The sequence below is a fragment of the Geospiza fortis genome, unplaced genomic scaffold (genome assembly GCF_000277835.1).
Source record: "Geospiza fortis unplaced genomic scaffold, GeoFor_1.0 scaffold112, whole genome shotgun sequence".
NCBI lineage: Eukaryota > Metazoa > Chordata > Aves > Passeriformes > Thraupidae > Geospiza > Geospiza fortis.
The window spans coordinates 5,624,364-5,645,731 of record NW_005054298.1 but is presented as its reverse complement, the minus strand read 5'-3'; the positions used below and the strand labels follow the sequence as shown (position 1 = coordinate 5,645,731).

Sequence of the window (21,368 nt, the reverse complement as noted above, 5' to 3'; positions counted from 1 at the left end):
ACAATGCACCACACTCAGTGAGCTTTTCTATTTCTCCGTTGCTACAGGGTTATTGTACAGCGTTGCTACAGGGTATTTTTGGTGGGAAGAGAGGGTTAACACACAGTAGGTGAGCCCCAGGATAACTCTTAAAGGTGGAGACTTTTATTGATCCTACCCTCAGCCCTTTAAAATACAGGAAACAATCACACAAGCGCAGTATTGCTCAGTGGTGATAGGAGGATGTACATAAGTGAATATTAAAGGATTAACTTTAAATTGCATTTCAGTAAGCTAAATGAGTTCTTAGTACATAACTGAAAAAAAAAAAAGAAGTTTTTAGCTAGCCCTTAAATTTCAAGTGTGTGGATCTAAATTTTCCATTAATCTAATAAAAATACTTCCATGGAAGTTCTAATTTGGTATTTTACATCTGTTTTTGTTGTTTTTCCCTCCTACTAGGCACACTTTTCTAAAAAGCCTTTACAGAAGATGCTAAGATGCTAGACTTTAAATCCAGCTCCAGAATTAACAGGGGTTTGTCAGTTTGCTGGCAAATCCTCTGGCTGAGTTTACTGAGACTAAGGCAACATCCAAGACAAAGCAGAAGGATATGATACTAGAAACATTTGTATGGAAGATTAGGGTGCTAAAACAACATCAGGAAATCCTGCAACAAGGCAATTCCAGCACAGAAAGTAAAACAAAGTTTGATTTTTTTGCAGAGTTTCCAAGCTTGCAGCTCTCTATGACTATTGAGAGACCCAGAGATGGCAAAACTCAGTGAATTAGACCCAAAGTAACTCCAAAAGCTGGAAACTTATATTCTAGGGTATAAATTGGGAGGCTTTAAGCAGGCATTTGATGTACAAACACCAATAGCATAATCTCTCTGTATTCTTCAGAGAGTTAACAACATTAATGTAAGGCTAAAATTACTCCTGTTCCAAATCCTTAGTTTTATTAATTTTTATAAACTGCTTTAAATAAAAGTTACATTGAAAGACACAAAGTAATCCCCTCTGATCCCACTTTTCATTTTATATGTCTATCAGTGTTTTCAAGCTCTGAGATTCCAAAGTGTTTTTCTCATTTTAATAGCACTATGGTAGGAGTCTGTAAATATTGCAGTAATATGAAAATGAGCTAATTTAATTTCTTAGGAAAATGAATGTATGAAGTTCCCTGTGGTTTGTAATTACTGTAAAGTCAACAGTTTACATCAATGACCCAGTAATCAGCTACTCAGAACGTGAATAATTAATGCAAAAATGTTTTCAACAAGCCTGCAAATGGAAGACTCCTTGGAGTATGGTGAAACAGCCGTGCTGTGAGAATAGTGATGTGCAGGAGAGGAGCCTTTTATTAAGTACATATTTATATTTTGTCTCTTATTTTTCTAAATGTCTTCCCACTGATCTAGCACTACTCAGTATGTCAGTTCCACTGTGCTAAATGAGGGCCAGCACATAGGTGCTGTGAATTATGGCAACACCCAAGAGTGAAGGGCACATTCTGCACATCCTGACACTGCTGTTGTTACACTGTCCACAAACAAAACCATTTTGTTTTTAACACTTCAGCGTTGCCAGAAACAACATTATACTGAATTTATACTTTATACTCAGAAACAACTTTATACTGAATTCCTGCAACAGTGAAGAACTATACCATTAATCTTTTCTGGCATGTCCTACACATGCTATCTATGCTTCAGCAGTAAAAAGGTGGGCTGGTTTTTTATTATTTCACTGTATTTAAGAAATGCTTTAATATAAAAAAACAGGAGAAAAGTCTCACTTCTGCAACAGTTATTGCATTATCAATCCTTATATGATTAAAAGATACTCATTAATTTCAACATTTCATACAATGACAGCCAGTGATATTCCTGGCACAACATAACATTGGTCATTGCCTTTGTGATTCTATGGTTTAAAATCCATTTTCACATTCAGTTTCTGACTATGCCCCAAAATAATCTAAAGGAATTAGGCAGACCTCAGTGAGATCTTCTTATTGACATTTATGTTGATCAATGTTGGCTCTACCAGAATTGGAATCTACAGATCAATTCCCTTATTAGATTCGTTCTCAGTGCTGCCATGATCATTTTATCACAGAAGCTGCTGCCATCAGATGCTGCTTTATCACTTTATAATGGGATAAGCTGAAGCTTTCCTCTGGCATAAAGCTGGAAATGATAACTGTCTGAAGTCCTTTTCTTTCACAGACTTTCAAAAATGTCCTAGTTAAATGCATTGGTCTGTTTTGAAGACTATTTTCTACTGAATTTACCTAAGCAGCAATAATTTTTGTCCACAAGGAAATTCCAGTTCTCAAGGTGTTAAACAAACCCCAGTGCCAACACTGGAGACTGCCTTATTAATCACTTTCTTCTTGCTGAGCCTACGAGCCAGATGACAGAAGAGAAGGAGCTCAGAATGAAGATATGACAGAAAAATAGAAATGGTCTCAGGAACAGCAGGAGTCTTATATGGACACACAAACACACGTGCAAGCACTCCAAAATAGCACACACAATACACACCAAGGTTTGTCACAAGTGTTTTATCTGGTTTTGAAAATATGCAGGGACATGGTGTTTTTAGTGAGAGTGGTGTTACAGCTCCTGTTGAGAGAGGAGTTCATCACATTAATTTAAATCTCCGATAAAATAAATTAGCTTTTTTATTGCCAGGTTGAACTACAGGGCTATGATTGTTATGTATTGCTACAATCTAAGTCTTAATGGCGTTTTAGCCCTGTGGTGGTCAAACAGAAACCATTTCAAACCTTCTAAAGGCTATTAAAACATGTGCAGATGTCTGGAAAATTAATACTATTATCTAACACTAACCTTTTGCCTGTAGGAGGAAAAGGAGAGAGAGAAGGCTCAGGGAAGATGTTTTAGATCAATACCTGGCAAGCCAGGAGGGCAAGCTCCGTTTCACAGGGAAGTTCATTGGCTGTGAACAGGGGATTCAAGTGAGCAGATTCATCCTTATTTGGATTTCACTGAAATCATTCATTTACTCAAAAAAAAAAAAAACCCAACCCAAAAACTTAACAGAGATGGGGATTGTTTCTACAATCCTTCCTCACTGCTGTTTCCCAAGGTCCAGTGATCTAGGCACTGGAAAGGTTCATTCATTTAAATGACAAGAACATGAATTTGTCAAGGTTAACGTTGAACAAGCCATATTTTCCTTGCCTCAGTACTATGCATTAAAAAGTTACTCCATTTCTCCACTCTCCTTTTCTTTTTCTTTTTTTTTTTTGTGTGTGTAATACTGCTGAAATGTCATGTGGATTGAAAGGAGTTTAAAAGTAGGAGGAGAGTTGCAAGAACTACTTTTTTTGTTATTTTAAGGCTTTTACATACATATTTTCTCTCCAACTCTAATGCATTGTTTTTGTCTCTGACAGAATAATTTCTAATAAGAAGATACTTTGTTCTTGAATACCTGGATATAAGGTACTTGATTCTGTTCCTTTTCATCAAAGCACTTAAAAGTATGATTTAGAAAGAAGTGGGTAGATTCCCAGCTGGTAGGAATTATTTGCTTCACTTCTACTGAAATGAAAAGAATTTCTGCCAGGACAGGAATTACCCCATAGGCTTCCCAAACTTCTACTGCTTTTCAGAAATAAAGCTTCTAGATGGTCGTAAGTGTGCATTTCCAGTGGGATTTCATTATTGGAAGTCCCAAATCTGACCACAAGACCTCCAGATGCAAGTTCTTCAAGGCTTATCCTGATACGCCAAAATCTCAGGGCTTGTGCAGGACCCAGCACAACTCTGGAGACCTGATGATCTCAACAAGCAGCTTAAACCTTCACTGCAGCCTTCTGGAATTCCACCAACACTGGAGGGATGAGGAACCTTGGAATGACCTCAGCACCAGGCTGGCCATGCAGGCCAGGTAAGGCTGAAGCCCAGGTGAGGAGGGAGAGCTGGTGCTGGTACCAGCAAGGAGGGGGCATGGATGGCCTGAGGACACTGCCCTGCACTGCCCATGCTCATCTGCACCTCCCTCCCGCTGCCCCAGCCAGCAGGAACACCAGGAGATGGAAAATGCCACTCACAGCTCCTGGCAGGAAAGGCTCCATACCCTCCAAGCATTATTTATGACCTGAACTGCCCTCGGCAGGCCTAGGGCTAGACCTGGCATGGGATGGCATGGGAAAATCCTCTCTCCTGGCCCAGGTTGGGAGTTTTACCTCTGTCTCAGGTGGTTCAGAGCTGCAAACTCTCTCAGCAGCTGTCTCTGCTCAGGAGAAGCTCTGACAGGCAGCTCCTGACTGGGAACCTGTGCCCTTGTGAATTGATCGTTTTCTCCCTGTGGATAAAAGCAGGGCTTAAGGGGGTATTATATAGGAATTTCTAAAGAGATCAGCTCCCATTCTGGCAGTAGCTAGATTTTTAGAAGAGCTCAGCACAATGCCTGAGCTCTTGAAAGTCTGGTCCCATGTGAATGAAGGACCTGAAGACCTAAATGAAAGGTTAATCCATTTGTTATTCCCCCAGGAACAAGTACCAGGTGACAGGGCAGAGTATACCCATATTTCTAATTGTTGTCAAGATCTCCTAGGGATCATTTAGTCAAATAAATCTAAGTGAGCCTCTAAAACACAATGCTAATCTCTGATTCATGCTCACACTTGCAGTATCTATAATTCATAATAATTGTGCCTAGATCTGTGTCTGTGCCTTCATCTATTGTACAGGAAAAGTACACAAGGCTTATTTAGAGAAAAACACTTAATAGTAAATAACAGAAACTTAAAAAAATGATTGAGCATTTCTGCTTTTAAAATATAACTGAATATAAAAATTTAGGATCAAAACACTACAAAATTAAGTAGCTCATTTCTGAAATTGTATACCAGAAAGATGAGCTGAAGAGTGGGAGTATATTTGAGATTTTTTAAAGCACAGCTATTAATTCATGATGCCATTACTTTGGCAGTCTGTTTCCATACTTCTAATGCAGTAAGATGGAGTTTAATTCATAATGTGGAAGATGCCCTTGTGATGCACACAGGACACAGACAAATCACTGCCCCTTCCTGCACCCAGACATTGCCTGGTGACTAATGGAACACAGCCTGCTCACATCTAGAGAAAGAAAGGAGCAGGGATGCAGTCTAAAGATGCTAAAAATACAGAAAAACTCCAGGCTGTCAATATCACATTGTTAAAGATTTAATGACAAAGGTAACTCTTCCTTTCAGCTCGTCCTTATCAAGAGAGATTACAGATGGTAATTTAAGAGTTAAGGCACTAATGGACTCTTCAGTTTCACTGAGCACCTCGTGCTGATTTTATCTTGCAATACAGTATTTCACATTCTCAGTGAATCAACAGAGATTTAGTCAATAGTGCCACGGCCTTTGGATGAGAATTTGAATCTTACCAGTATCCAAACTATCATTAAAGAAGATAGGTCGTTTGGGAAACAAAGGAGAGCATTAGTGAAATTCAATACTAAAAGATGGGGTTGGTTCCTTAGGTGTTTTATGATTCATTATGAGTAACATTTTATTCTAATTATCAACCCTTTATTCTATGTGCAGTATCTGTAAGAATATACAAAAAATATAAAGTATATCAAAGGAAAATGATTTTTTCCATAACAGATGGCAACAGAAAATACCTATTGAGTAACCTTATGTGCCTCAACCCACTTAGCATAATGTTAGTTTGCTTCATTTGATGGAATGTGTAATTTTACATTACTAGCAATTCACACTGGCCTGATATAATCTGAACAGTTGAAATGTTATGAAGCAGAGCACTTATTGGCACACCTACTTCTCAGTAAAAAGAGCCATGATTCTGTATTGCTTCCCATCTTCAAAGTGCCACTGCACTTAAATAACAGTAACAAAAACAGAGCAATAAAGTAAAATATAACTGAGGTTTTATATGTATTGAGTGTAATAACAGATGAAATTCATCCTTTATCTATTATTTGTTTCATATATGCTTTTGCACAGTTATCCTTTAAATCTCAGAGTTTTAAGAAAATAAAAATGAACTACATACTTAGCTCCATTAGCACAATAAAAAGAAAATCATAGATCTGTAATAATAAAGGTTATAATTCTGTAGTGCTTTAGAATTTCAGTAGATTCCCATTTTACCACAAGACAGAGCCCTTTAAATCTTTGAATTAATTTTTTACATTCTTTTGGTATTCCATTTGAGAGTTACAGAGTGTGAAATATGCACCATGATGAGAAAACAATTACTTGCACACCTGTTGTTGGAGCACACATTTAAGCAGGACTTGCAGAGGTTACTATTTTATTCCACTCTGAAATCCAGAAGGGGGGAGGCTCTAAAAGCTGACCTGATGATATGAACTTGTACTTTTATATGTAACACGTGGCTTGTAGGTACCACATCACAAACTGTGATAACATTGGAACAAATCCATGCTAATTTTTGCTATCAGAATGTCCATGATAATTTTTTTTTCCATTTAGAAAGGAAACCTGAATGAGTGACTCTTGGCTTAAATACAACAACTATATATTAAAATAAATAAATTGCAAACTGCAAAACCAGAAACATATCAGACAGCACGTGGATGTGCTGGTCACACAAAACAGAAACACATGAGTAACTCAGAGTTTTCATTAAGTTCACAACCAGTCTCTAAGCAGCCTCTCTGTACTTACACTTGACCATTTATGCAGGGATTCACATGGAAAGTTGCTAATAAATCTTGTTAATATATTCAACAAACACAACAGGCTGAAAGAGCAGCCACAATTTAAGCATTACTGTGGGTTTAATATAACTGCATGGAATATAAAATCATGTCTTTTTAACGTTTATTAGGAGTGAAGCACAGGACAGGTTTGGAAAGGAATACAGCAATATTCTTTCCTATTGTGGAATTCCTTCCTTTTTAAAATTTATTCCCATGTGGAATACCTGGAATAAAGGAAAAAACATGAACAGTATTCTTGGACTTAATTACTCTGTCCACAAACTTGCTTAGGGTTTCAAATGCCATATTGGATTCCTGCCATCATGTGGCTCATCACTGATAATAAAAATCCATGCATAGAATAAAGAAAAATTGTTGGTTGACTCAGTGTCAGTTGCTTATTTTTCTTTGTCTAAAAATTGGCAGGAAAATCTCACTTTTGTTGTCCAGGCCTGTCACATCAGTACAGCTCCGCCATTCTCCTGACATGTGCTTACTCTGAAATACTCTCTTTGCTCTTGAATAATGTCTTTACATTTCTTCAAAACTTGAAAAATATTGCTCTCCTCAGTCAAAATCATTCATAAATACTTCACCAAGGATCACTTGTGGCTTTCCTGAAGATTATTTGCTCATTTGATTTGCTGGTTTTGCTATAGCTGTAGCGATTTATTTTTATCAGGATAATGGAAATGGCTCATTTTTAGGCTCAGTAGTTGAAATTTATCTATTTCAAATTGTATCACAGAATGTCATGTTTGTGTTGACATTGGTTTTCTGTGGAACCTCTCCAGGCTGGTTAAAATACTTGGACAGAGGAATGCTGAGCAGCTGGGGGTAATTTTCTCTTAAATGCATTATCATTCTCATCACAACTACATGCCCTGGGAGCTTAAGTTAATGCTTTGATTTTGTTTGAGAGCAAATTGGTAAGAATTGAATTGCTGAAGTAAGGGACAACAGTCTGACAAGAAGGTAAATCACCAAAACACAAATTACTGATGGAGCAGACCTATCAGGTTGCTTGATCTAAGTTCCTCTTACTAAAATATTTTTTCCACTGACTCTCTCACTGTGCTTTGCTTTAGTCTGGTCTCTTGTGAGGGATCTTGCCTACCTCTACTCTCATTCCACCATCTCTAACAAACATTTTTGTGTTCCTTTATCAGCCTGCCTATCTGGGAGCTCCTTCCAGGGCTACCTGCATGTCAGATACACCACCAAATTCTTTCAGGTATTGTGCTGCTGCTGTGCATTCAAAACTAGAAATATGGCTTAGGGAGATTAGGTTGAGTTTCTCCATAAGGGGGATGTTTCCTTTCTTTCCCTCATCACTGAGTTTCTAGTCACCCATTTATCTAACCAATTGGCTCTCCTAAATATTTTATCTCTGTAATATTTCTTCAGCATATATATTTGGAGCTGCAAACAGGGCAAGTAATAAATATTGTTTATTATGTATTATTACATGTTGATGATTTAAGCTGAGATGAAATACAGACATTCAAAGTTTTATATTTCTGTCTTCTCAGAAGATATTATTGGCAAGTGGGGACACAGAACAAGTAATTAGATAGCAGTTTACTGAGATAATGCAAGATTGGAAATAATGACATCACCATCCTCACATGAAGAATGTTCTTTAATTTGTTGTTAAAAGTCTCAAAAATTGAGTGTTCCACACTAGATCACTGTCCTGACTCCTGACATACAGAAGCATTCTTACAATTTCTCATGGCTGCAAGGTTGGAGGCTCATGAAGGTCCTGGGGTAGGATCTTCATGACTGTAACTGTGCACTTTGGTAGCCTTGACCTGCAGGAATTAATCCAGCAGGGCAACGGCCTGAAATCTTTTGAGCACCATAAATAGAGAAAAATCCACTCTTACACTTCTTAAAAGGGGGTTCTGCTAGCAATGTAATTCTTGGATAAAGGTTAATGTACTAGTTTAAACTTAATATATCTCAAACATGCTTTACATTTATGCGATCATCTTCTTCTCTGTTGATACAGCCCTGGAGATTGTCTTAACTTGCAAGCAGTATTTAATTACTGCTGAAGAAATTAGCAGATATGGAATTAATTTCTCCTTCAAGCCACCAGCCCTGATTTCTGAGTAAGGAAATATTCACTACAGATGCTGCCACAACTTATTTATGTTGATTTGTTTACAGAGGAGAAAAGGACAGAGTTTGTTCTGGAGCTGGAACTTTCCTGAAGATTTGCAGAAAGGGGTGCCCTGACAATCTGATGGATGCAGAGGAATAAATGTGAAATAAGCAAATAAGCAGGTCAGCTGCAGGACTTTCACAACTTGCAAAACAATTTGCTGATTTGGTATCAAGTCTGCCTGCTCCCCTGAGAGCCTGCAGGCACCTGACTTCTGTGAGAAGGAAATCCTCCTGCTCCCCAGCATATAACAACACTGAAATGCACCTAGGAATGCTGACAAACTGTTCCCTAACAGTGTGTGACCATCTTTAGGTTTCATTTCAAGCCCTCAAACACCCACTCTCTGAAACACTTGGATATTACACAGATCTCTTTGCTGTAAAGCAATGCAACTTCACTTTTAACCTCCCGCATTCAGACCTCATCATGCCTAATGATGGCTGCACCAGAGGTCAGGCTCTGAGCCCAGACATTCCATCTCCTCTTGGCAGCTCTTAGGGCTATCAAGTGCCCTCTTCTTCCCATATATAATAATGTCTTTGCTGCAATTTACCCCTTCCTGCTAAGTTGTGCAAGGTTCCATCACAGCCTGTACAGCCACACTCTGTCTTGTACATCAGGTTTTTAAAAGGGCTCATACCAATGCAGTCATCATAAAGTAATTATAATTCACCTTGACCACCTGAGAATTCAACACTCTGTGCTGCAGAATTTTAGGCAAAATTTGAGGTGTGAAATTAAACAGTGTGGATGGTCCGTGAGTAATAAATATAAGTAATTCAGCCAGAGAAACACAAGAAGAAAATAAATGCTTCAGGAGACCTCCCTGCTTGGTTCTGTGGTTGATAAAGTAGAGTTTTTATGATGGAAATAAAATGGCAATGAAAATATAGTTTAAGATCAGGGATATTGTAAATCTTATGATTAGAAATATTATCTTATACTTTCCCAACTATGAAAATTTTATTACTTATTTAATCAAATAAATCAACCCAATAAATTTTGCTGCTTGCCACTTTTTTATCCCTTTTCACTGAAAAATCCTGCATGGTTTATAAAAATCCCCCGCGACAACAACTTTCTGGGTGAAAAGTGAAAGCAAGACTTCTCCCATGGGAACAACTCATCTAGCAAACATCTTGAATTTATGTAAACAGAGCTACATGATATTAAAATTTTTAAAAAAAAGGGATATTTATTAGAAGGCAACCCCTGATCCCTGTCTTATTCGTTTCACTATCTACAGATTTCTCTCTTCACTTCTAATTGGTTTTCCTCTACTCAGTTTTAAATCTTTGACTATTATCCCCAGCTCTTTGTCCCACTTGCAGATGAAGAACAAGGTGGGTCACTAAAATGGAGTTCCTGGTTTTCTTTCCCAGCCCCTCTTGCTATGACAGGCAGAATTTAATTTCTTTTTAGCAGCCACATTAACAGAGGAAAATGAAGGCTGCTTTGGTAGAATCTGCTCTTTTGTGCTAGGTTTTAACTATAACTATTGCTCTTTCTCAGATGGTGCTGACACAAAACACTTTTTCAAGGCTTCATCATTTTAAAAGAGCTGTTTCAGAGTATTACAAAATAACAATAATGGGAAAAAAAGGTAATCAGCCTTCTCCTTATTTATCTATTCTAGTACTGCCTCTATAAATCACACACTTCAGCTACAAAGAATGGCCCCAGAAAGAGAGGGTAGCTCTTAAAACTGTCTACAGTATCAGAGGTGAAGAGAAAAAAGCTTGAATTATCTTTTTATCCTCCTAAAATTTTGCATCAGAGACTGCATTACTTATCTTTTCATGACAGGAATGAGAGCATCTGTGTCCCTCCCTGCAGGCAGTAAGCACACCAAAATTCCTGGGAGCAGAGAGCTTACATGGCAACACACACAATCCCAAGCTCAACACACATTGCTTCAAACTGGGGGTTTCAACTTCATAAGCACTTACACTTTATGTAAATGCATGAAAAAGTAACACTTTTAACACCTTTCTAACAGTGCAGGATTTCTGAGGCAGTCATGGAAACTGTGCTACACGAATTTAATTTGTTTTTTTAATTGGTAGCAAAATGAGTGTTTCTTTTGAACTGTGTGAGAAGCATGAGAAAAACCAACACAGTGCAATTGGTGGGGTGTGCAGGCCAAATTTAAAAGATTTGTACCAATTCCTTCACTAGAAAAAAGATGTGAATGATCTGATATCTAAGACACATCATTCATGTATTATCTGCTTCCAATCATACACACAAAAACCTAGGGCAATGGTGAAATCTACACTTACCTTTAAATTTTGTTTTAAAAGGAGAAATCTATATTTCTGTTTAAATTTGAGAAGTCAAAATGTTTACAGTTTAAAAATAAGCTTAGTCTGTAATGCAAGAGTCTCCTCACGTCAAATATGGAATAATTTTATGCTAATATACAATGAAATCACAGAAGCTGATATGCAGAAAAAGTAGCTAACATTACTTATTTTTAGCTGGTGCCCTCTACCATGGCATTCTTCAAAATTTGTAGTTTTACTGAGTGTGGCTAATCCTAGGATGAGATCAGCATTAAATAAAATGGAACTGTATTGTATCAGAGAGTACAGGAAAGGTCAGAACATCCCATGCTCCCACCCCCAGTTAGCAGAATTTACCCATTCCCTTGACTGGGGTCATGATCTAACAGGAATGTCCTTAAGCACATATTTATAACTGTTCTGTAGAGTGACACATCTAAACCAATATTTAACTCCTGTTCTAAATCTGGGCTGTGTGCACTTCCAAGAAGACATAATGCAAACTTTTCTTTAATTTTATGCAGGCACACAACAGTATTTGCTCAGTTTCAGCCCTAAGAAAACAGTCTTCTTCAGATGTTGTATCTCAGACAGCAAGATCACAGACTACATGCCATTCATTCGAGTCTGGAGTATAATTAGAGGATAATTAAAATTCTGGAAACTCACATATTTCCTGTTTGGTTTGGATTTTATTTTTTTTTTTTGTAAAAAAGGACATATGAAGAGTTTTAGCACAAGTTCTTCCTTTTCTAACATACACTGCCACTTGCTCTCTGTTTTTTTTTTCATCTAGTGAGTTAAAACCTTTTGATAGCAAGAGAACAGACATAGCAGCAAATTTTGCTCCAGGGAGATCTGGACTTTCTGAATGAACTTAATTCCCTTTTATCCTCAGCCAGTAATGACAAATCAAGCGAAAAGGGGGGAAAAGAAAATCTATGTACATTTGTTCCTGCCAAACTGTGCAAGAACAATGATGTAAAATAATTTCAATCCCTCAGGGAAACGTGTTAGATCATTTGGTTCTTTCTTCCACCTGGTGCAGGTTCATTTCTTTCAACTTTTTTTCAGAGCTGCTGCACAATGCAGTTTCAAGGATCTCAAGTCAAAGTGTTGATCCCACTTTTGAGATGCTATCCAACACTTCTGTAGCATTCCCAGAATAACCTGGTTTTATTGTTGCCACACAAGGAATTGGGAATAGGAACAGCATCTGCAATAATGAATGTGCAGCATGTGACTTCTGTGCAGTCAAACCTCAAGCTGACATCAGCTGGAGAGTCAGACCCTTTGGAAACAGGAAAAAGAAAGAAAAAACCACCCCAAACTGGGAAGAAGGAGCAGCTGATGAGACTGTCAAAAGCAGAAGGAAGCAATGAAGACTTTCCATGCTGTGGTGGATGTGTCAAAACTGTGAATGAATAAAGATAAATCAAGACCCCTGTGCAGGAGTCTGTGAAGGATAAACTAGGACAGGAAGCAGGGGACAAGGGACAGGAAGCCAGGATAGAGGAGGTTCTGACCTAGCAACACTCAAATCAACACAAAATCAAGAGAAGAACAAGAACCTGAGGAAAACTCAGGAACTCAGATCCCTGTGATGGTGTTCTGGCTTTAGAGCTGTGGCTGTGCTTCAGAGCTCCTCAGTAAGTACAATATTTGCCCTTAGCATGCAGATTCCCTTGCCTTTAACATCAGCTGTGAGCAGCCTGATGTGTTTCTGCACAAACCCAGCTTTGGTGCTAGGTTTCTGTGTTTCTGCACAAAACCCAGCCCACCCTGAGCAGAGTCAGCAGCCTCATCTGTTGGACAACAGTGCAAGAGCCACATTTTCCTCTGAGTTACACATGCACAGCAGTGAGGGTTTAAGATACACATTTAGTATCAGTTATGTAGCTGACATGTCCTGCAAGTTCCAATTAGTCCTCATCTGCTGTTCTCCTAGCTCATGGTCAGATTTGTTGGAGCTTCTGCAAAGCAATTCTTCTGCAAAAGGATGACAAAGAGATGGGTTCATTCACAATCACAGACATTGCCAAATGAAGAAGGATAGTGGAACATCCCTTAGTATTCCAGAATGGCTAATGAGTGAGACATGGGTCAATTGGTTTCTCAGCTACATCCTCCCATAAAACATTGGCAAAAAAAAAAAATCACTCTAAGCCTGTGAAGATGTACTTAAACCCTTGCAAGTTAGCTGAAACCAGGACAGTATCACATATGGCAAAAGTTAAATAAATGGGCTGTCTTCTCACAGGAAATTACACTGTTCACCATCAAGCAGGATGTTAAGGAATACGAGTTTCTCCCCTGCAGAGGGATAATGAACCCATATCATTCCATTTATCATAGAGAAGAATCATCTAAAAAAGTAAGTTGCTCTGCAGGTGTGCTCCTCTCTCCAGATTTCCATGCAATATCAGAGCTCACTGGCACACATTTTCAGTTTCAATGGGATCAGAGTACAGATAACAGTTATTCTTCTAATATATTAAATCTATCAACTGTCATTTCCCGCATACTGACATAGCCTTGAAAAGAAGAGAAGTATTTTATAATTTTAAGAAATATAAAGCTCATAGCTTGCTTCTACAAAGGCCATTTCCTACCTGAAGGAGGAGGTCAGAAGCTGGTTTGACTTTCTGCTGGAAAAGCACACTTAAAGTTCGATTCTGTTGTTCCAGATCAAAAACTCTCATTTTCAGCTTTATACATTCCTCCCTCAGACCCTGCAGCACAAGGCAAAACAGTAAGATTAGAAAGCAGGTAAGAGAAGCACATAAAAACTCTAATGATATTGAGAAGAAATAAACACACAACTTTTAAAGTAGTAGAAATCAGAAAAATGTGCTCCTTCATTTACTCTGGTCCTTTGATCATCCATTATAACATTAAAGAAAATCTTGTCATGAAGAACAGTAGCTACCTGGCACCTCCTTTCAGAGTTTTCTGTTAGCATAAAAATAACTTTGCTAGCAATGTGTTCCATCCTGCAGCTGACACAAAGCATAAAGCAGCAATTAATAGATGGATATTGTAATAAGCATGAGCTGAGTAAAACACATATGCTAAACCAGGCAGAAGTTCAAAGTGGCACTGTGCCTTCAAGGTTCTCCTCTGAAGTCTGATCCCTTCCTTGCTTTTCCTGGAACAACCAAGCCAGCATTGCTGTGCCTGATGTGCATGGGCTGTGTCTTCCCAAGCACCCCAGGATGTGCCCAGGTGGGCAAGAAGGCAGTGGCATCCTGGCTGGATGAAAACAGTGTGGCCAGCAGGACCAGGGCAGGGATTTCCCTCTGTGCTGGGCACTGGTGAGGCCACACCTCAAGTGCTGAGTTCAGTTCTGGGCCCCTCACTAAAGAAAGACACTGAGGGGCTGCAGTGAGTGCAGAGAAGGGCAATGGAGCTGGGGAAGGGTCTGGGGCACAAACCTGATGAGGAGCAGCTGAAGGAGCTGGGGGTGTTTAGCCTGGAAAAAAAAGAGGCTCTTTTCACTCTCTACAACCCCCTCCAAGAATGTTCTAGCCAGATGGGCACTGGTCTCTTCTCCCAAGCAGCAACAGATAGGACAAGAGGAAATGGCCTCTGGAATGGCCTCCAGGAGAGCTTTAGGTTATACATTAGGAAAAATTTCTTATGGAAAGGGTTGTCAAGCATTAGAACAGGTGGTGGAGTCATCACCCCCGCAGATATTTAAAAGCTGTGTAGATGTGGCACTTGGGGACACGGTTTTGGCACCACTGGGTTAATGGTTGGACTTGATGATCTTAAGGGTTCCTTCCAATACAAGCAATTCTATGATTCTATGAAAAAGATTTAAAATTTTCCATTAGAAGCAGAGGTGGAGTGTAAAACCACTCAAGCCAATACTGTCTTTCAGATACAGCTAATATCTGTCTGTCTATCTTTCTATCTATCTATCTATCTATCTATCTATCTATCTATCTATCTATCTATCTATCTATCTTCAGTGTAAAACCTGCTTTTCCTGGTCACCTGAAAGAACTCAGGATTCCATTAGAGAGAGGATTTTGGAGACAGTGCAGACACTGAGCTTTTCAGCAATATTTTGTGCAGCTGCCCATTTTGAGGTAAGTGAGCTTCACAAACCAGGGAAGGTAGTCTCCTAATAAAGATTACATGTAAAAATAATAATCTGCAGCCATATGTCTGTTGTTTTGTTTGTTTTTTTAATTTACATCTCCAAAATACTTACCATTATTTAAATTTAGGCCATTTGCTGCCCTCTGGAATTGCCTAGCTCATATTACTTTTCACCATATGAAGGTGGAGAAAGAGGCCTCAGCACCCCCATATGCTGTCCTGTCAATACCATTAACAACATGATGACCTGGCTTGATGAGAAAACAAGTCAGAGGGGGAAACTGTATTCAGATGTAGCTTAAATTCTTGCCTACAGTTGCTCTAGTCTCTGCTCTAACCAGCACTGAGGTTATCAGAGGTGAACACACACAATAAAAAATGTTCATCTTGAGACTCCCAGAAAACTGTAAACCTCTTTTTATGCATATGTATCAGATTTTATGAATACTGGATGAATGCAGTTGTTCTCTCCTGATGGTTTTATAACATTTGTTTTAGGTGGCTGTCAAGTGGCTGTTCAGTTGAAATTGCAAGAGCCTTCCACCACGACCCTTAAAAAATCTTGAGGCTGATGATTTCTAAAGCCCTGAAGCTTTGCTTCCTGTCAGTGAGACCTCTTATCCCTGGTCTTGCACAAGAATCTCTATTAGTAATAGAGACTGCAAGCATCAAGACCAATCATTATCTGCCTTTCACAAATCAGAGAATTTAAAGCTGAGCCTTGGCTGTTATAACAGTGCTTAACATTTCAAGACTACTAAGGGCACTGGACAGGAAAAATGATTCACAGAAACTAACAGTGTAGAAAAAAATTAAATCTTAGCAAGGCCTCTGCCCAAAACCTTCCTATCTTAGAGTATTAAAACCATAAGATTTATGTTTCAAACTTCAGAATTTCTGTAAAAAAGTGAAATATAAGATAGTAGATTACCCACCCAGATGCTATAAACCCTGCCAGTGGTAATGCCACACATAGCCCAGAGGAGAAATGAGGCACATAAAAGTAGCAGTATTCTGGTAAAATAAAGTCTGAGTTTAGAAACTTGCAGTCCTAAAATTACCAATTAATACAACTATCAAATGTCTGAAGCATATAATTCCTCTCCTGTGGGCAAAACAACTAGCTATTAAGGTAGCAATCTCCCAAATATTTAAAGTACTCCTAGGGTTTCAGTACAGTGATGTCTGAGCATCTCTGTGGTCTTGCTTTATCTCTTCAGTGTGAATCAGACTCACTCTTCTCCACAATGGGATCCAAGGCCTCAGTAGGGCTTCCAGAAAAACACTGCTCTCCCTCTGAACATGCTTCTTTCTGCTTTAATTACCACTTAATTCAATTATTTTTATTTGATTGATGAAAATGGAGATATGGCTTTCAAATAGAACCCAGAGTAAAAAGAGTAATCTCCTGAATACATTCCTTTAATTACCACTTAATTCAATTATTTTTTATTTCATTGATGAAAATGGAGGAGATTACAATGCAAGAAGTAGATAAACAGGGCACAAAATTATTCAATTGGATGGTTTAGCTCAAATTTCAAGCTGCTGATCCAAGTCTTACATGAAAAAAAATAAAGTAAAAATCCAGTTCTCAGCAGTCCAATCAGCTCATGTTATATGACAAGTCTTTGGGTGGAAGGAGAAAGAATGGATGTTTTCAGTATTATAGCATACAGGTTTGCCTCAGTTAATTTTGTTGGATATCTGACTTCTTAAGTTTCCTAGAGGCAAAATTTTCTATTAGCAAGTAGAAATCCATAGAATTTTGCTACATGAAATTGTGAAATTATGCTGCATGGCTAACTCAGCACAAATTCAATTTAACATAGTTTCTCCAGTCACATCAAAAAAAAGTCTCTCATGTTAGAGAATTTCTATATGTATTGTAACAAATTACATACTTGAAAAGGGAACGTTTAAGACTGTAATTCCATTTCAAGGATTCGGTGACATTGACAAATCACTCAAGCTTTGCTCACTCAATTTGTGTCACCAGAATCTCTCAGTGGGATCACAGTCTTTGCACATCCCGGCAAGCACACAGCGCTTTACTCCTTCCATTACAGCTTGTACTTCATTTAAGTGAAAATTAGTCCTTGAGGGATGATTTCAAATTCACAGCCAAGCCCACGCAGTGTGTGCTACTGTACAAAACCACTCTTCTCCCTTTTGTGAGAGCTCTCAGCTCTTCTCCATGCCTTGCTCTGCTCCTGATGTGTGCTATCTCTCAGTGGCATGACTGACTCTGCCTTACTGCTCAGCTGCATGATTGTAGATTTATCTGTTTACCAGCCACTATTTGGGTTCTGATATCTACCCTTCTGGGACTGGTGTGAGGAGTGCAATTTCCTCTTTATTGTACACTATTGTGTTCCTGTCTTTTCTTATAAAAGGACCTGTATGAACGGTGTCAGGAGCACTATACATTTCATATTCATTAGCATTTAGAAAAGTACCCTCTTTCCTCTTTCTATGGATATTAAATTAGGTGTTATTACTCAGTAATAGGTAAGCAGCTGTTAAATCCCATCAACCCTAAGTAAATCACTTTATTAAATGTATTTGGATCTGTTTTTATTGTATCCTTAGGAACTCCTTGGTTCCTATGGGTATGGAAGGATTAATTACTGAGGAAGTATGTAGTCATCAAAATGTCTGACACCTTTGCAAGGCTCCTCTCTCCATTTGGGAAACCATGAAAATATTCCCAAACTAGAGATTAATATATTGAGATTAACCCTCTGGTGAGTATTTCACCACATAGGGTTTTATAATCCAAAATGTGTATGAGGTTTTTGGGTATATTAACATGAAAAAATACCTCCATTTCCATTTAAACTGTAGTGAAACACATATTTGGGATTTTTTTAGAAAACACCTCAGGTTATATTTCTAGCAGGTGTCACAGGAACAGCTCTGCAGTCCTCTGGTGATGCACAGACCCTACTCCTACGTGTAAACAGAGAAACACAGCACAGACAGCAGCAGGGCCAACTTCCCTGGATGTTGTGGTTTGCACAAATCACCTCTGAGCTGCACCTTCCAACTGCTGCAAGGCAGTATCCCTCTTCCAGAGTAAAAACCTTTGTTTTGCATCTAAAAATCGTGGGATGAGCAATGATACTTTCAACCCAGCCTGTCCCCTCTGCCCCCACTCTTCCCTTGGCAGGGAGTTCTGAATGATGCCCTGCTGGGCAGAATGATGCCCGTGAAGGGAGGCTTTGGAGCTGGTGCTCAAAAACTATTTGCATCTAGAACACTTTTGTGCATGTGGCAAGAGCTTTCTTGATTATTTTAACTTTGTGTTTCGTGCTGCATTTTAAGAACATTATTACTCGTCCTGTCATTAAGGGTAGACAAGACAGTTTATATTCTCCTTTGCACTATCTGCTTTAAAAGACTGCATTTATGTCTCTTTCCGAATCATCTTTTTACAACTAAATGATCCAAAGCATTTTAATAATGCCACATCCATCAAGTGGTCTAGACCTCACAAAGAATCATTCCATGAATATTGAAATGCTCACAGCTTATTGTTATATTTTGTTTGTCTTTCCCTCTTTCTCTCCCTGACAGAATGAAATCATGGAATCATGTTTAACTCAAAGACCACTTCAGAAAATTGGAATTTCAGACATGACTTCATGCAGAACAGATCTCTGTAGAAGCCACAGTGAATCTTTTCATTGTGCCAGGTTTGCAATTATCCTACAAGTATTTTTCCTGTGCAGTACTTCCCCTGCTTACTGAATGTGTGAATGTAGTTTAAAAATGTATACTATTTAAGAATATATACATATCTCTCAAATAAACAATGAATATCTGCAAGCTTTAAGTTACACTGAAAATACCCAAATCACAACTTACCTTTTGAGTTAGTAGAGCCTGAACAACCTGATTAGCCACCTGAAAGAGAAAAAGTAAACAAATTTACATATGTTATCATGTGTATGTTGGCAAAACAACCTTCTTTTGTGGCCTGTCCTGGTTTCAGCTAGGGCAGGGTTTATTTCCTCTCAGTAGCTGTTACAGTGCTGTGCTTTGGATTCAGAATGAAAATGGTGTTGATAACACACTGATGTTTTGGTTTTTTGCTAAGTTGTGTTCATCCTAAGTCAAGGACCATTTTTTATCTTATCTCATGCTCTGCCAGTCAGGATGTTCACAAAAGAAACTGGGAGGGAGCATTGCTGGGACAGGTGACCCAAACTGGCCAAAGGGAAATTTCACACCACAGAACATCATGTGATATAAACTGGGGGAGTTGTCAGGAAGGAAACTGTTCCTATCTCAACACACAAGTTTTATGCTGATTCTTCTCCCCATTCTATTGGATTTGAGCAAGCAGCTGTGTGATGCTTCATCTCCATCTGGGCTCAAAACCATGACAGTACTGTTTTGGCACTCAATGTGAGGCCCAAAGGGTTAAGGACCAGAGTGAGTAAAAAGATTGTTATAAACATTTACTGTAAGGGTTTCACAGTTGTCAGAGGCTTTATACTCCACATCCCATCTACAACCACCAGCATTTCTAGCATTTTTATTATTTCAATCAGATAATACCATTAAGAATACATGAAATACACATAAACTACTTCTGTGTTAGTCCTCATTATGAGCAAATGTGCACTGTATCAATTGCAGTGTGACATGAGGGGCATTTGGTTAGCTTCTGTCATCTCTTCTTTGCAGTAGATGAAACTCTCACAGTTCTAGAGGTGGCTGGCTGGTGTGCATCAGCATGGATTGACTGCATTCACTGGAGCAGATTTTTACCAGCCAAGGATGGAGGCCTCAATGTTTTCATGAAGTTTAATTGTTTCTTGATTAAATATTGACAAAATGGTACATCTATCATGACAAGCAGGAACCATAAAGTGGCACAGAGAATTAAAGTACCTACTGTCATCGAAATGTGGTTGGAAGGCATTCACCCCACATAGCCCAATTGACTTGAATGAGATTACACACCATTGATTAGCAGAACTATATATTCAACTGGGAATTTATGAAGTTATTTATTTTATACATCCTTTCTAATTTATATTTACCTGCAAGGACAGGAGGAGTGAGGAGGAAGAGAAAGAAAGACTGAGGTGAGATTTTCTGTTGGTGCTGTCTAACTTGAAGGTTCAACACCATATATGCAGATGTTATCACACAATGTGCTGACTTATCATTTTGCTCCTGCATCTAGGCAGAGCAAGTAGAGATGCCTCTCTCAGAAAAAAGACTTTTGATTTAGTTTTGGTTTACTGAAATTACAGTAAAAATTTATGCAGGTATCACTAAATAATCTGCATTGATTCTTGTTACTCTTGGCAAATTAAATAAAACCCCCACCAACACTGGTCCAAACTTAGTGGGGAGCAAAGAGCTGCAGCAGCTAATTCACTTCTGTAAATCATTTACTTTTGCTAGATACAAAAGCTACATTTGGTGCCTACTCATAAAGCTGCCTAGTATCAATTTTTTTTTTCCCCAAACTGGTCCCTAACTTCAGGCAGCCTGTGGAACAACACTCCAAAAGAATAGCTCTCTACATGATTTAACTGAAGACACAGACTAATATTAGAACAGTAATAACCACCAGAAGTAAACACGCTAGGGTTTGAAAGCCCATGTGCCTTGCCCTGCAGGCTCTCAGGCTCTCCATTGACACTGCTCCTCCTGGCAGGTACTTTAAGGGCTGTTTGCTCTACCTGAAAATTGAACAAACCATAGAGAATACATTATTCCTTTACTTTCTGACACAGAGTTACTTTACCAAGGAAGAACGAAAAGGCTCTTTGAAGTGTGCACTAGTCACTCACAACAGCATAGCCTACAAAATGACTCCTACAGCTTTACATATTGTACAGAGGAGTGTAAATGGCATAATATTCCAAATGGGGAAAAAACTGAACCTGCTGATGCATTTATGACAAACTTTCCAGCTCTTGAGTGAAGATAGGTATCTAAATGGAAGTACCTGCCAGTGATCCATAGCTCCCAAGGAACTCAATAACAAAGATATGTAACCAGGTTCTTCGGAAAAATGTGGCTATTTTTTTTCTATTATCTAGCAACTTGGCAAACTGTGTTGTTGTTACCATT

At 38.6% G+C, this 21,368-nt stretch overlaps 1 protein-coding gene across 1 annotated transcript in view; it reads right to left on the bottom strand.

The window, feature by feature from the left end:
- The window catches only part of NCKAP5 (NCK associated protein 5), a 378,197-nt gene that overhangs the window by 67,612 nt on the left and 289,217 nt on the right, over window positions 1-21,368 (bottom strand). Inside the window, exons 10-11 of the mRNA XM_031056009.1 lie at window positions 19,140-19,178; window positions 13,775-13,894 (exon numbers count right to left, since the gene is read on the bottom strand). Of these exons, the coding sequence (XP_030911869.1) occupies window positions 13,775-13,894; window positions 19,140-19,178 (159 nt within the window). The remainder of the gene's footprint in view (window positions 1-13,774; window positions 13,895-19,139; window positions 19,179-21,368) is intronic.